The sequence below is a fragment of the Leptinotarsa decemlineata genome, unplaced genomic scaffold (assembly GCF_025532065.1).
Source record: "Leptinotarsa decemlineata unplaced genomic scaffold, Ldec_3_MD MMD2_tig00026328_RagTag_RagTag, whole genome shotgun sequence".
Classification (NCBI taxonomy): Eukaryota; Metazoa; Arthropoda; class Insecta; order Coleoptera; family Chrysomelidae; genus Leptinotarsa; species Leptinotarsa decemlineata.
The window spans coordinates 34,438,901-34,452,606 of NW_027412688.1; the positions used below are offsets into that span (position 1 = coordinate 34,438,901).

General features: G+C 33.2%; 1 protein-coding gene across 4 annotated transcripts in view; it reads left to right on the forward strand.

Moving 5' to 3' along the window:
• Syt1 (Synaptotagmin 1) overlaps positions 1-12,078 on the forward strand; it is a 118,376-nt gene extending 106,298 nt beyond the window's left edge. For all 4 annotated transcript variants that reach the window (XM_023161911.2, XM_023161910.2, XM_023161912.2 and 1 more), the window contains exons 9-11: positions 1,883-2,016; positions 4,225-4,459; positions 8,700-12,078. In XM_023161911.2, coding sequence (XP_023017679.1) covers positions 1,883-2,016; positions 4,225-4,416 — 326 coding nt within the window. In that variant the 3' untranslated portion in view covers positions 4,417-4,459; positions 8,700-12,078. The remainder of the gene's footprint in view (positions 1-1,882; positions 2,017-4,224; positions 4,460-8,699) is intronic.
• The last annotated feature ends 1,628 nt before the right edge of the window (positions 12,079-13,706 follow it).

Here is a 13,706-nt window from a genome sequence, read left to right on the forward strand (position 1 = left end):
CAACCACTTTTGTATATCTAGTACATCTTTGTGTTTTCTGCTCACGTGTCTTTCAACACATATGTAGCATCACTGTCCTTTGCAATAGATTGATGGATGTAGCTGTTGTTACTACGTGGTGGGAAATCATCATGAAAAATGGAAATTTGAACTTATTTTTATACCACTTTTATTTGTAATGTTACTTCAGTTTCGTCCTACAAGGAAATTCTCAAACGAATACAATAAACTGGGTTTATTATATTCGTTTGAAAATGTCCTTGTAGGACTAAATTGCAATAATGTTAGTTACAAATAAAAGTGGAATAAAAACGTAGGTAGTTTTGATTCTTATTTTTCAAACTGCCCTTTGCCTTCTTGAATCCCATATAAATCTAGTATCACATTGAGAGATTCAATTCCCCGCAGCAATTTTGTCTCATCGTCTTCAGAGGCTCTAAACACTCTGTCTTGGGTTTATTAGTAGATGCAAACATTCTGGTATTTTGAATCAGTTAAGGCTCAAAAAACGTAGTAACTCGTTACCACAACGTTTTATAACAGTGAATGTAGGCTTTCATGACAGTATAAAAAATATTTGCTCTTTTCTGATCTGCAGGTTTTTGGGTACGTTTCGTCTGATATTATTGGCTGATATTATCAAAGGCGGAGCGGCAATGGCCTTAGTGATCGACCTCGCTATGAATTGCCACATTTCGTTTCCCTCGATGATATTGTATTCCAATCTACCTCTAAGAAAACAGTAAATTGACCTGACCCTATCTAATGCGCCATAATTTTCGAGAAAGCGACTTGAACCACTTCCTACTATCTGCTTTGTCTGCATACTGGCCTAGAAGCAGTAGCTTGATAGGACTTTGTCTCCGATATGCCTTGGTTTTCAATAGATGTTATGTCTTTTGGGGAGTTTTGGGGAAACATATCCAGAGCTTCAAAAAATTATCTTTGTTTCGGAATTATTTCAGACTAGGAATCTGGAACAATATTTTCATAATTCTAATGTGAAACAATTTGTTCAAATTGTGTGGATAGTTGAAATTCATTGTGATAGAGTACCTCACCTTTTCCCCACTTTTAGTTTTGAGAAATTAACTTTTCCTTCACAATTTTTTTTTCGACTTTCAAATAATTGTACTAACTATGAACTGAAGATTTCCTAGCCAAGGCCAAGACATTACATACCTCTTCTCGATGCCTGTTTTAACCATTATAACTTTGGTCTGGATAACGTTGGATAAGTCTTAATTTTCAGCATGTCACGTTGATAGAGGACCCATTGAACGTAAGAAGTTTCAACTATACAGTTATTACACGTTGAAATTTATTTATATCTAAAAACACAATTCTTGTCAATCATTCACTGATGAATATAATAATACTTAGAGTTTATTTCTTTCTGAAGTAATAGATAGCTTGAATAGAAAATCAAGAAATCTGTACCTTTTTCCTCGCCCCTTAAAATGGTGGGTGTCAAAGTTTTTATGAAACTTTCAATTCTCGAGCTAAACACATGGAATTGGTTACCCCCGATCGTTTAGTTACGCCATTACTTTACAAACCCATTCTTATGAACTGCATGAATTGCTGGCGTGAAATCAACAGATCGAGAGTGATATTTTAACCATAAGCCCATGGGAGTATCTAAGTGATTCTTACGAAATGGTCAAGCACTATGAGGTGAGATTTTTGAAGTTGAGGAGCTGAGCTTACTATGAGATCTAATGACACCCACGTTTTGTATCAAACTCCTATAGATTTAGAGTTGGTGATATATCTTTCTTATATTTGATTTGTATTGATGCCATACTTTCAATTTCGCGACATGATTCGAGTTACTCCGATTTCCATACCTAGAAAAATCCATAACGAAATATTTTTTCAGATCCTTATGTCAAGATAGCTCTGATGCAGAATGGTAAACGGCTCAAGAAAAAGAAGACTAGTATCAAAAAGTGCACTCTGAATCCGTATTATAATGAATCCTTCACTTATGAAGTACCTTTTGAACAAATTCAGGTAAGTATTTGGAAGTAATTAATTCATTGAAAGTCTATGCTTTTGAAAAGCGGTAATTCAAGGCGAGCTAGCGACTGAAGCATTCGTGTAACTCAAAGCCATTATTGAATGGGTGGTCATCAGTTTTCTATGATTTTTTTAAGTTTCCTTGACATTGGCAAATATCACTCAGACAGAACTGCTGATTTTCCACTTCTCAAAATGTGAACGCAACGAAAGTTATTATTCTCTACAGGTAAATTCTCAATTCATGAGTATTGATTCAAAATAAGTTTTGAGGAGCAAAATAGTGAATGTGCAAAAAAAATTTCTGGGGGTCATAGGTGAACGTAAAATTTGTCTTCATCGTCAATATCCACCAACAAGTTTTATTCATATGATAATAAACCGATTCATTTGATTGGAATATCATACAAAAATGGATATTTCACATAACTTGTAGGAAACCTGTGAATACCTCAGTGACTTCAGAAGAATGACAAATCATCTAGGAAAGAATATTGATGAATGTCTCCCAAATACGATAAAACTGCATCCCGTTGAACATAGTTATAGGCATGACGGGAGGCCTTTCATAATATCATTGACTATACTTTTATCTTCACTGAATATCCATATTTCCTTTGAAAGTTGGGAGAGTCTGATGGGACCCAACATAACCTAACCTAACACAGTTCATTGAAATACACAGTTCATTACACTTTCATTCGGTAAATTGGTTTTCGCTGAGTTATTTACTTTTCTGTGGTTTCGTTTTCGCTATATGCACCGGAGACCTTGACATAAACTTCCAAACCAAATGTGGAAATATGGATATTTGGTAGAAACAAAAAGTATTCAATGATATTGACTATACATCTGTCATGACCATAACGTAGAACTGTTCAAAAAATAACGTACAACCATCTAGAACATATGTTCATATATCCAGCTGCTTAGCATATTTGTGAGAGGCATGAAAGTTAGAAGTATTTTGCGTGTTCGGCAATTTTCTGCTATCAAAAAAATTGGATAAGAAATTTTGCATCAAATTCTGTATGAAAGATGGAACTGAGTGATTAAAAATACTTGAAATGTGGACAGTGGCATACGGTGATTGTAGTCTGAGTCAGAAAAATGTTCACAAGTGGTACTAGCTTTTCACAGGAGGTAAAGAAAATGTAAATGACGACGCTCGACCTGGAAGCCCCAGCAAATCAACAACCGATGAAAATGAAAAAAATTGTTATGGAGGATTGTTATTATTGAATAGTTGCAGAAGATATTGGCATATCGGTCGGCTCATGTCATTTTTTCGGAAATTTTGGGCATGAAGCGTGTAGTAGCAAATTTCTTTCCAAAATTGCTGAATTTTGATACAAAAAACCGTCGCATAAGCATCGCTCATAAATTGTTGAATGGCGTCAACACGATTTGCTCAAGAGGATAATAACTGATGACGAATCATGGGTATATGGTAATGATATCGAAACCAAAGTCCAATCGTCCCAATGGAAGATCCCAGCAGAGCCAAGACCAAAAAAGCACGCTCAGTTCGATCATATGTCAAGGCTTTGCTCACTGTTTTCTTTGATTGCCGTGGAGTAGTGCATCAGTAGGTCTCACCATATGGTCGTACTGTCGATAAGGGGTATTATTATCTCGAAGTTATGCGCTGCTTGCGAGAAGCAATGTCCGGCATTGTGGAAAAATACTTCATGGCTTTCACATTACGATAATGCATCTACTTACTCGTCTTTGGTTGTTCGTTAGTTTTTGGCTAATAATGCCCCAGCCACTGTATTCACCAGATTTGGCCCCTTGTGGCTTTTTTTGTTCCCAAAATTGAGAAGACCCACGGAAGGGCGGTGATTTGCAATGATTGAGGAGTCCGAATTGCCGAGAGAGCTCAAAGACATACAAAAACGTGCATATTGGAGTATAGGTAATATTATTCTGTATCGTGACTAGATACCCGACAGATGATAATGCAATCATGATATCCCCAGTAAATAATTTTTTTGCTCAAACCTGTGGATTCAAATGTTAATTATTGTAATTGTGAAATTTTTGTGAACATACTTTTCATTTTCTATTGCCCTGTATCAAATCCCATTCAATTCTCATCTATACTCAATCTCACAAACAATGAAGAGCTGCTATGATTTCTTCATTTCTATTGTTTCATATTTCTAAGAAGCAATTCTGAATAAACACCATTATTTCCAGAAAGTGAACTTAGTCATAACAGTAGTGGATTACGACAGAATTGGAACATCAGAACCCATCGGGAGAGTCGTTTTAGGGTGTAACGCTAGTGGTACGGAATTGCGTCATTGGTCAGACATGTTGGCTTCACCCCGTAGGCCGATCGCACAATGGCACACGTTGAAAGACCCCGAGGAAGAAAAGAAAGACTAAAAAGGAAATTCGACAACAACGCTGATACACCATAATGAATAAGGTAAGGTAAGGTTGGTAGCAGTTGAGAAAACAAAGTTTCAATGGAAGCTTAAGTACTAATTACTGAATATATATTCAGGACTTTTGAACAATCAAACAAAATAAGTCGTGGAATAATAAAACTTTTCAGTTTGTACTGTTATTTCTATTTTTATATAGGTTTGGTAGACGAACAATTATTCGTTATCTAAATCAGACTAAATAAGTAAGAATCAGTGTCCCCAGTTTTCACTATTAAGTCAAGATGGTATCAATGAATAATCAATGTGGATATACTCGCACATTGTGTGTCAAATTCAGCTTCCGTAAGAGGTGATCAAAAAATAATTCGTAGAAGAGATTTAGCTCTCAACGAACTGGGCAATTTTGTACAGTTGTACAATTTGTTTTGAAAATTATTTATAATGAATTGATGGATGTAGCCGTTACTACGTGGTAGGAAATCATCATGAAAAATGAGAAATTACACTTGCTATGTTTTTTATCCCTTTTATTTATAACTAACGTTACTTCAGTTTCGTTCTATGTGGGCATATTCAAACTTACATTAAACTAAAAATGATTGATTACATTAGGCTTTATGTATCACCACTGTAGGTAATAACAGAGGTACTTACCTTGATTGAGTACCCTAATTTTCTTTACCTGGAACAATGGGGGTAGGCTTATTTGAGAACCGATGAGTTAACTAAATCGATTTGATCAATTAACAGGTTGCATCCGTAATGTTTATGCTTATGAATTTCCAAGGATCACTCATAATTGAGTTTGCAATCCATATTGGCATAGTGCAAAATTTCCATAGGTATCGTTTAGATCCGGAAACTTATGGTTTGATCTCAATGAATGCTTTGAAAACGTCGAATCATTTTTAACTGGTCTGAAGGACCTTTCATGTTCAGCATACCGTTTTTGGAAATTTCGACCACATTGTCCCACATAATAGTATATTATGCAACGATCATGTAATGATAGTTATTAAGACACGAGCATTAACCGGGATACGAAACGAGCCGAAGGCGAGTTTTGTATGGTATACGCGAGTGTATTAATAACCATTACATGAGAGTTGCATACGCTATTTTTTCTAAACCCGATAAATAATGAAAAACTATAAATATTATATTTGTATTGAACACATTTACAGTAATTAACTCATATTTTTTTAATAAAACACAAACTTAATGGTATTATCATGGATATATGAAAATTATAAAGATTCTAATTATATTTATATTGAATATAACAACTGTAATGAATCGGATCTTTTAAAAATATTGGAGTCGATGGTATTCCTTCTATATCGCTGTTTTCAGACATTTTGATAATATAGGTAGGTAATATGAAAACTGATTTTGACAAATAAAGCAATAAGGTTAGAATCTAGGACAAACAAAAGAACAGGGTTCTTGATTGAAAATTTATGGGTTTCTATTGGTTGATAATCTGTATCGTTATGAAAAATCTGTATCATAATGGATATAATTATGAAACGGATTATGGTCATATAAGTGTATTGTTAGAGTACGGGTGTAGAAAAACACTGTTAATATTATTAGATAACCTGGCATGTGGTCTGAATGCCACTTCCACATTGTTTTTTCCGAAGAAACCCGCAATTATCTTTGTTCTTTTACCAAAATATGTTAGAGTTGATTTCTGATTGTTTGATCTGGGGGTATATTAATCTGTAAGTGAATTTACGGCTTTGTTTTCTGACTAACTTCTGGATTGTATCTGCGTTGAAACCATTATTATGGCCTATATGTGTAATTATTTTAATTTCCCTAGCTAGATTGTTAGCAGACAAAGGTATATAATGAGAATGATCTGTGCAACAGTGAATTGTAGGCTGTCTACCATTTCCAATCAGAACACAATAATCTGTTTTCTTAGATATTTTGCAAATGAAGAATTTTTCATCAACTGATAACTTGACCAAAAAGTTTTTTCAGTATTGGGTGAAGTTATCGAATAAAAAATCGTAAAAGGATTTCAGCTATGAAAACACTGGGCATTTTTGGAATACTCTTCGGTATACAATTATTTTTTTTCGAAATATTACTTATATTGCTTTTAAATTTTCAGATTCTGTCAGAAAAATACTTTTGAGTAATGTAAAATTTTATGATTGTATACCGAGTGGTCCATAGTATTTTCAATCAGAACTCAAGGAACTGTTCTTTCATGTGAGCATGTAAGTGTATCAAAAATGAAGATTTTGACGATTTTGAAAACGACCAGAAACTTTTTCGATACTAGGTGAAGTTATCAAAGAAGTATCGTAAAAGAGTTGTAGCTATCAAAGCACTGACTATTTTGGAATATAAAGCGTAAATAAAATATAAGATGAATACAGGAGTTTTAGATTGTAATGCACTGAGCATTTATGAAATATTGTTCAATGCACAATTCCTTATATTGCTTTCCATCATTGGATTCTGTCAGAAAGATTCTTTCAAGTAATATGCGAATCTGTTTAAAAAAACTCTGTGAATCTGTTTTTTCGTTAAACAGCTGTTGCACCCCTACAAACGAAAACCCTCAGAAGTCGAAACTTGTGCGAGCTAAGAATTAACGAGATCTTGTCATGTGTACAAAAATTGTGGAATAAGATTTTCATAGATTGTTTATAATTACTGTTTTATGAAGTACTGTGAATTGCTGGAGAAAATATCAGCCGCGTAATTTAGGTCTCTATTTGAATACCTCAAATTAGACGTGCAAGATATGTTGTTGTTTTTCCCGTTAACCAGCTATCGATGGTTAACGACAACCCTCAGAAGTCGAAACTTGTGCGAGCTAAGGACTAACGAAGTCTTACCTTTCAACGTGTGATTCCTAACACGGGTTGGACGATAGCAAGTGAAAATCGATCGTTCATCCTGGAGCTTGAACCACTGACCAACACGGCGGTCGATTTGAGTGAGTGAACAAAGCACCCACGTCGAACCGACCGGTAACCGACCGAATATATGAATATATACCGAGTGATCAAGAATTCATTCTGGAAATTAAATGAAAAATCTAATCTTTTCAACCATTCCCATTTTCGATGAACATTCAGAGATCTGTTTTGTTATGTAGTTTTGAGATTTTACATCAACTGATAACTCGACCAAAAACATTTGTTGATACTGGGAAATCATAATCCACAACAATTTTTTTCCGATTTTTTTCAAATAGAACACCCTATAGAACAACTTGTAGTTCGGGTCGGTTGTAGCATGGAAACACACAAAACAAAGTCTGAATAAAATTTTATTGGCTGAGGATTCATCAATTGAAAACATTATCTTCCTAATTTTTTCCTACATTTTCATTGTAGCGGTCATTATGTTCAAAAATAGACAGTGTTTTGTACTGATTGTGAGTAAATTTCTTCTGAAAGATTCTCTTGTAGAAAAAAATGCCAACAACTCAGTCGCCATAAATTTTGGCCTATGAATTGAGTGTATGAGGATTATGACAAACAAATGGTGAACAACCAGTTTCGGTTATTGTTATGCCTTCACTCATAACCTCTCAAAATGATAAACGTCTATCGAAGTCATCTTCATTCAATTAGTGCTCAAAATGAATTTTATTAGGCTGGAATTCATGGGATTTCAAATCATCTGATTTCAGAATTTTTGGAATTCACGTAATCCACTTGCCAGAAACTGTAGATACCCAGCAGTGGATCGATACTGATGTGGCCCAACAAACAATTTCCTCAGTTTCCATTTCGATTTGCCACCGATTCAGTTTCTCCAAATTTGGTAACGAGTCCAATTAAGTATTTTTATTTGAAATGGTTATCCGCATTCTGGTCAGTAAACAAATGTGCTGTAGTATTAGTGCACATATTAATTTTACAAGTATACAATTCCGGAGTGGAAAATAATAAATTGCAGATAAACCAAAATTCCTTAATTGAAATTGGGCTAGCTTCACACTGAACAAATAGTATTGATAGATTGACAAATTAGTATTGAAAGATTTTTTCAGTTTCTTTCTGGAAAACTACTACAATGAATCATTGGAAAGAGAAATCGACTAGAAATAAAAATCGACAGGTCCGAGCGTCACATAATTCAGTTGCATTTTTAAAAACATGTGAAAAACAATGGAACAGATAAAACGCTACAAAATACATTTCAGAAAACAGTATCTCATACTTGCTGTATATGATCCGTTATTCGATGAAAATATTTCCTCATTGTGTGATGCGTATATTGTACTCATGCTTTCTGTTTCAGAATAACTCACCTTATTATGTACCCCAGCATGAAACCCTTGGCGTCGTTTGGAAAATGACTTCGTTGGTGTTCATTCATGTATCCATTTGTCTATTGCTATTGACACTTGTTGTTGTTTATGAAATTCTTTCGAAAGTATGAAAAAAAAAACATTATCAAGGCTTTATCTAAGTTCAATTCACATATAATTCATTACTATATTTTTTCTAGTTTTTCTACTGAAATGTAAAGTGATTCATATACATTACTTGAGGATTCACTGCAATATCAAAGCATGACACAATATCTAGAGTGTCAAGTATTGAAACACTTTACATTCGTAGACTACTAGAACTAGAAAGTTTCATATTTTCGAAAATCTATCACTTAATCTGATTATGACTAGATAATTTGAATTGCCTTCATTAGGACTAGATCAACAGGGATATGTACATTGTTCCTTCAATAACTACATACATATTTGTTTAGAAGGCATTAGATTGAGGAAGATTGATGAAGATATTTTTTAACTAAAAATATGCGTAAAATGATTTTCCAAACTCGGCCAAGTTTACTGTGAGGAAAAACTATCAGTTTCAATCTTTTTCATTCTCGTTTTGATCTACTCATCTACAAAAAAAGTGAAAGTGAACTAGATGACTCTACACAAACCATTCTCGTAGAAGAATTCTCAATTTTAACTTCAATAAAAAATTTAGATCATTTGCATCCTTGAGATAGCTTGTATATTACATACAGAGGCAATTACAACCCTAACTATGGCATATTCCTAGGAAGTAGATCAATGATTCTGAAACTATTCAATATACCTGAAATGTTTCAAAAAACATTGAGTAGATTCCAACAAAATTTTTGGTAGGTAGATCAAAATGGATATAGATTGCTAGGGAATATTCTGACAATAGGATTATAGCTCTTAGAAAAAAGTGGTTGAATAATTTTAGTTTTTGTTTCTAGAAATGATCAAAAGAAACACAAATCGAGCCCAGTGCTTTTTGTAAGATAGAAATAAGCACTATTATCTTTGCATATTGGACATCACAATAAATTTAAATGTATAGCTTCAGATTTATAGAAACTGTTTATAAATAAACCCAGCCTTTAGTTGATTAGCAAAAATTTAGAAAAAGTATCGAAATTTTATATTTGAATAGAGATAAAAAAGAAGGTAGAAGGTAGAGAGAAAATTTATAAACATCATATCGATTTACTATCTTCTTTCCATCTCGAATGTTTCTTGATACTGGCGGTCCGAATCAATTTTGTATTACATTAATTATTGATTGATGCAGTAGCAGTATTGGGCTAAAATATAGATTCTCTCTTTCTTTCAGTTTTTTATAATTTTTCTCTGATTTATCTCAAAGCGATATCCGACTAGTTTTATTAAATATTCGAGGGATTATCGTATATTTCTTTGCCATCCTTGAACGTATACTTTTCTTATGAAAAACATTTGTTACGTGTTTTTGACAATACTTCATGAATTTGCTTACATAATTTATATAGGATGATCCACTATCTCACCTGTACCATGTTATTATCTCGGCATCCTTGTAAATTGAATAAAACTTCATCTTTACAGTAAATGTTGTGAATTGTCTGAACATTTCATAATTTCCGTATTTGTGTATTATATTTACTGTGATTGACTGATAATGGAGATCCCAAGACCCTTTTCAATTTTTTGTTCCGTCTTCTATTTTTATTGATGAGTTTGATTCTTAAGGTTATATCCTCTATTGACTTGATTCTATATTATTGTATATATGTATTTCATTAGTCTACTTCATGGCTAGTTACTCAGTTGAAACTGATATTATCCCCATTTTTCACCTGTTTCGAAAGAAAAACAACTCAGCCAAATTCTGCGGAAAGATCTCATTGAATGTTTTGTCCTTATGCACATTGTTCAAGCTTTCCACGCTTCCAGAGTGACTGCATTAGTTTTTCTGTCGAAACGGTCTATTGTAAATATCTATAAATAAAATGTTGAAATGTTGTGTATGATACTAAAAATATCTATATTTGCAAAGTGGACTAGGATTCGGTATGGAATTTGAAACAAAATTCTGAATTCCTTGATAACTGTAAAAGATGAAACCAAAATTGCGCAGTACACTCTTGAGAAAAGTATAAACACTTGTTCTAGAACTTCTGTAATGAAGATCGTTTCGCAAAGTAGTGACAAAACTTCAACATTGTTGAAAGAAACAAGCCACATCGAATTTCTGGGAACTGACGAATATACTTTTCTTCAGCATAAAAATAAGAATAATGAAATTTTGAAATTCCATGTCAGTCCTGGTCTATTGTGTATAGACAGTGTTATGGTCCCCATATACTTATGAATGTACCCCAAGCAGCACATATGGGCCCAAGTTTATCTTCAGTTGTACATTATTCAAGTAAGATATCATTGTATAGTTGTACAATCAGTCGCTTGAAGATTATCCATAGTACATACAGATCTAATGTAAAAGATTCATTCAAACAGATTATATATTTGGTGTGATTGTTGACTATGGTTCACGGGAAAACAATATTTGGGGAATATTCCACTGAGATACCTATCTTAATGAAGGTGTCGTCTCCGAAGATATAATTCGCTCCATGTAGTGAAGTACGAATTCTCAAAATTCTTGAAATGATGCATTTTTGATAGATTTATATCACTGATATCTTCAAAGATGAGGAAAGTAGAGTACATTTGATATATTGTAAGGTATGATCTGCTCCATGTGGTGGAGTACGAATTCCTCTGTTATAAATGATGCATTTTTGATAGATTTCTATCAGTAATATCTTGAAAAATGCAAGAAAGAGTACATTTCATATGTTGTAAATGAAAACAATGATGTGATATCAAGTTTGAATTTGATTCGATATCAAAAAGTATGTCACAAGTCGCCTTGTTTTATGACAAGCTGTTTGAGGTGGAATTGCAATGTGCTAAGCTACTCGGTTACTCGCAGGCAAACAAAATTTGACACCCAGAGAATAAATGTGAGAATCACGATTTGAAATGAAAAAAAGTGTGGGAATTCACATTGTGCCGCTCACATACATACAGGGTATTGCAATGCGGCATATCAAAGTTATGTTTTTTCAAAAAAACGTTCTCTATTACTCTACATGAACAGATTCCTGTTCAGAAATATAGGTTTGTATATGGGAATCCATCAAGCAGTTCAGAATTTATATTGAAAATATCATTTTCCACAAGAACAAGGTTAAAAAATTAGCTTTCCAAGACATTATCTCAAAAATGTTTCTTTTTTTCTCCAAATAATAAGACCAGATTATTTATTTGATTACTGGGTGCGTCAAAACTCCGAAATACATTATTCCATGCTATATATATATATATATATATATATATATATATATATATATATATATATATATATATACATATATATATCATATATTATATATATATATATATATATATATATATATATATATATATATTGCGGTAATCCTTCTCTCCCAGGTTCTAATGGAAGATCGGTATGACACCCCTTGAACAAAACAAATCAATGAACATGATGGAAGTAGAGAAAATCACAAATACCGATATTTTCGAAAAAATATATTGAGAAAGTTATTAGGAAAAAAAACTACCTGTAAGGGTAGTATTACTTGATAAAAGTAAATGTTTGCTATGGGAAATCTTCTACTCGACTGGTATTCATGATTCGATAGAAAGATTCATGGTTATGAGATTAATGTGTGATATTTAGGAATATAAAAGTTGGTGAGATATTGGGCATAGTGTCGAAAGTAATGAGTTGAATGAATAATCGATATTCCAGAATTTACTTGAGAGAACTAATTCCATTACTTTGTTACCAACAGTTTCCTATTTTGAGAAAATAGTTGATCTAGACTTAGACCATTTACGTTCATTACTATAAAATGATTCAATTTTTGTGATTCTGTTGTTGAAGAAATATTTTATTCACCCCATAAAAAGTCATGCAATACCAAAACTTCATTTTAACACCTCAACACGTGTTTTGATCACCAAGTGTTCATCTTCAAGGGGAAGATTACACTTCCTTTTGGAGCAAGATTAAACTTCCTCTTGAAGGTGATCACATGGTCATCGAATCACGTGTCGAGGTGTTAAAATACCGGTTTGGAGTTGGGATAAAACTCCAGTAATATTTATCACGAATAAAAAAACAGAGTTTTCGTCTTTTCATTATTGTGCCATTAATAATTTTCAGGAAGTCATTTTGACTTTAGGGACTATGCTCAAAGTATTTAGCTATGCACTAGCTTCATAGGAATGGCAATCTTTGAAGGATTGATATTTGTAAAAAGATAAAGATAGAACATGTGAGTGTAGATTTAGATTTTAGTTGAAAAAAGACTTCTATAATGGATTATTGGCTTTTCTTATTACTAGCTAGCGTATACTTTATTACTACCGAGTTGATTTTTGAATGTTATAATAAAGAACAATAAATGAATCATCCATTCTTATTATAAATATTGTGAATGAATAAAATGTGAACTAAATGAAATGCTCTTGTTACGTAGATGAAATAAATCATATCAGTCGTCCTGTTGGGAAAATAGTTTTTATAACAAGTGAACAATATGAAAATTTCGTTCTTACAAAAAATGTCAGTGGCATGATAACAAAGTGCTTCAGGTGAAGTTATTTCTACTTGGTTTGTGTAAAGTATGATTGAATATTCAGGGCCATAAAAACATGACTTTTCAGGGTGAGAATTTCATTAAATTATGAGATATTTGATGGAGTTGGCCGATGTTTAGTGGAATTTTATTCCAGTGAATGCCTACCGGAAAACAACTACTTCTCCGGCTAATACCAGTCTGGATATTGAATTATATTATATATTATATTCATGCAAGATATCTCGGCCAGGTTATTATCGCAGATATTTTTCATCCATCCAGCAGCAGAACTATGCTGATATCATTAGAGTAGTTCACCTTCAGACCGGTTTCGAGGTGCAGGAAGGATCCAAC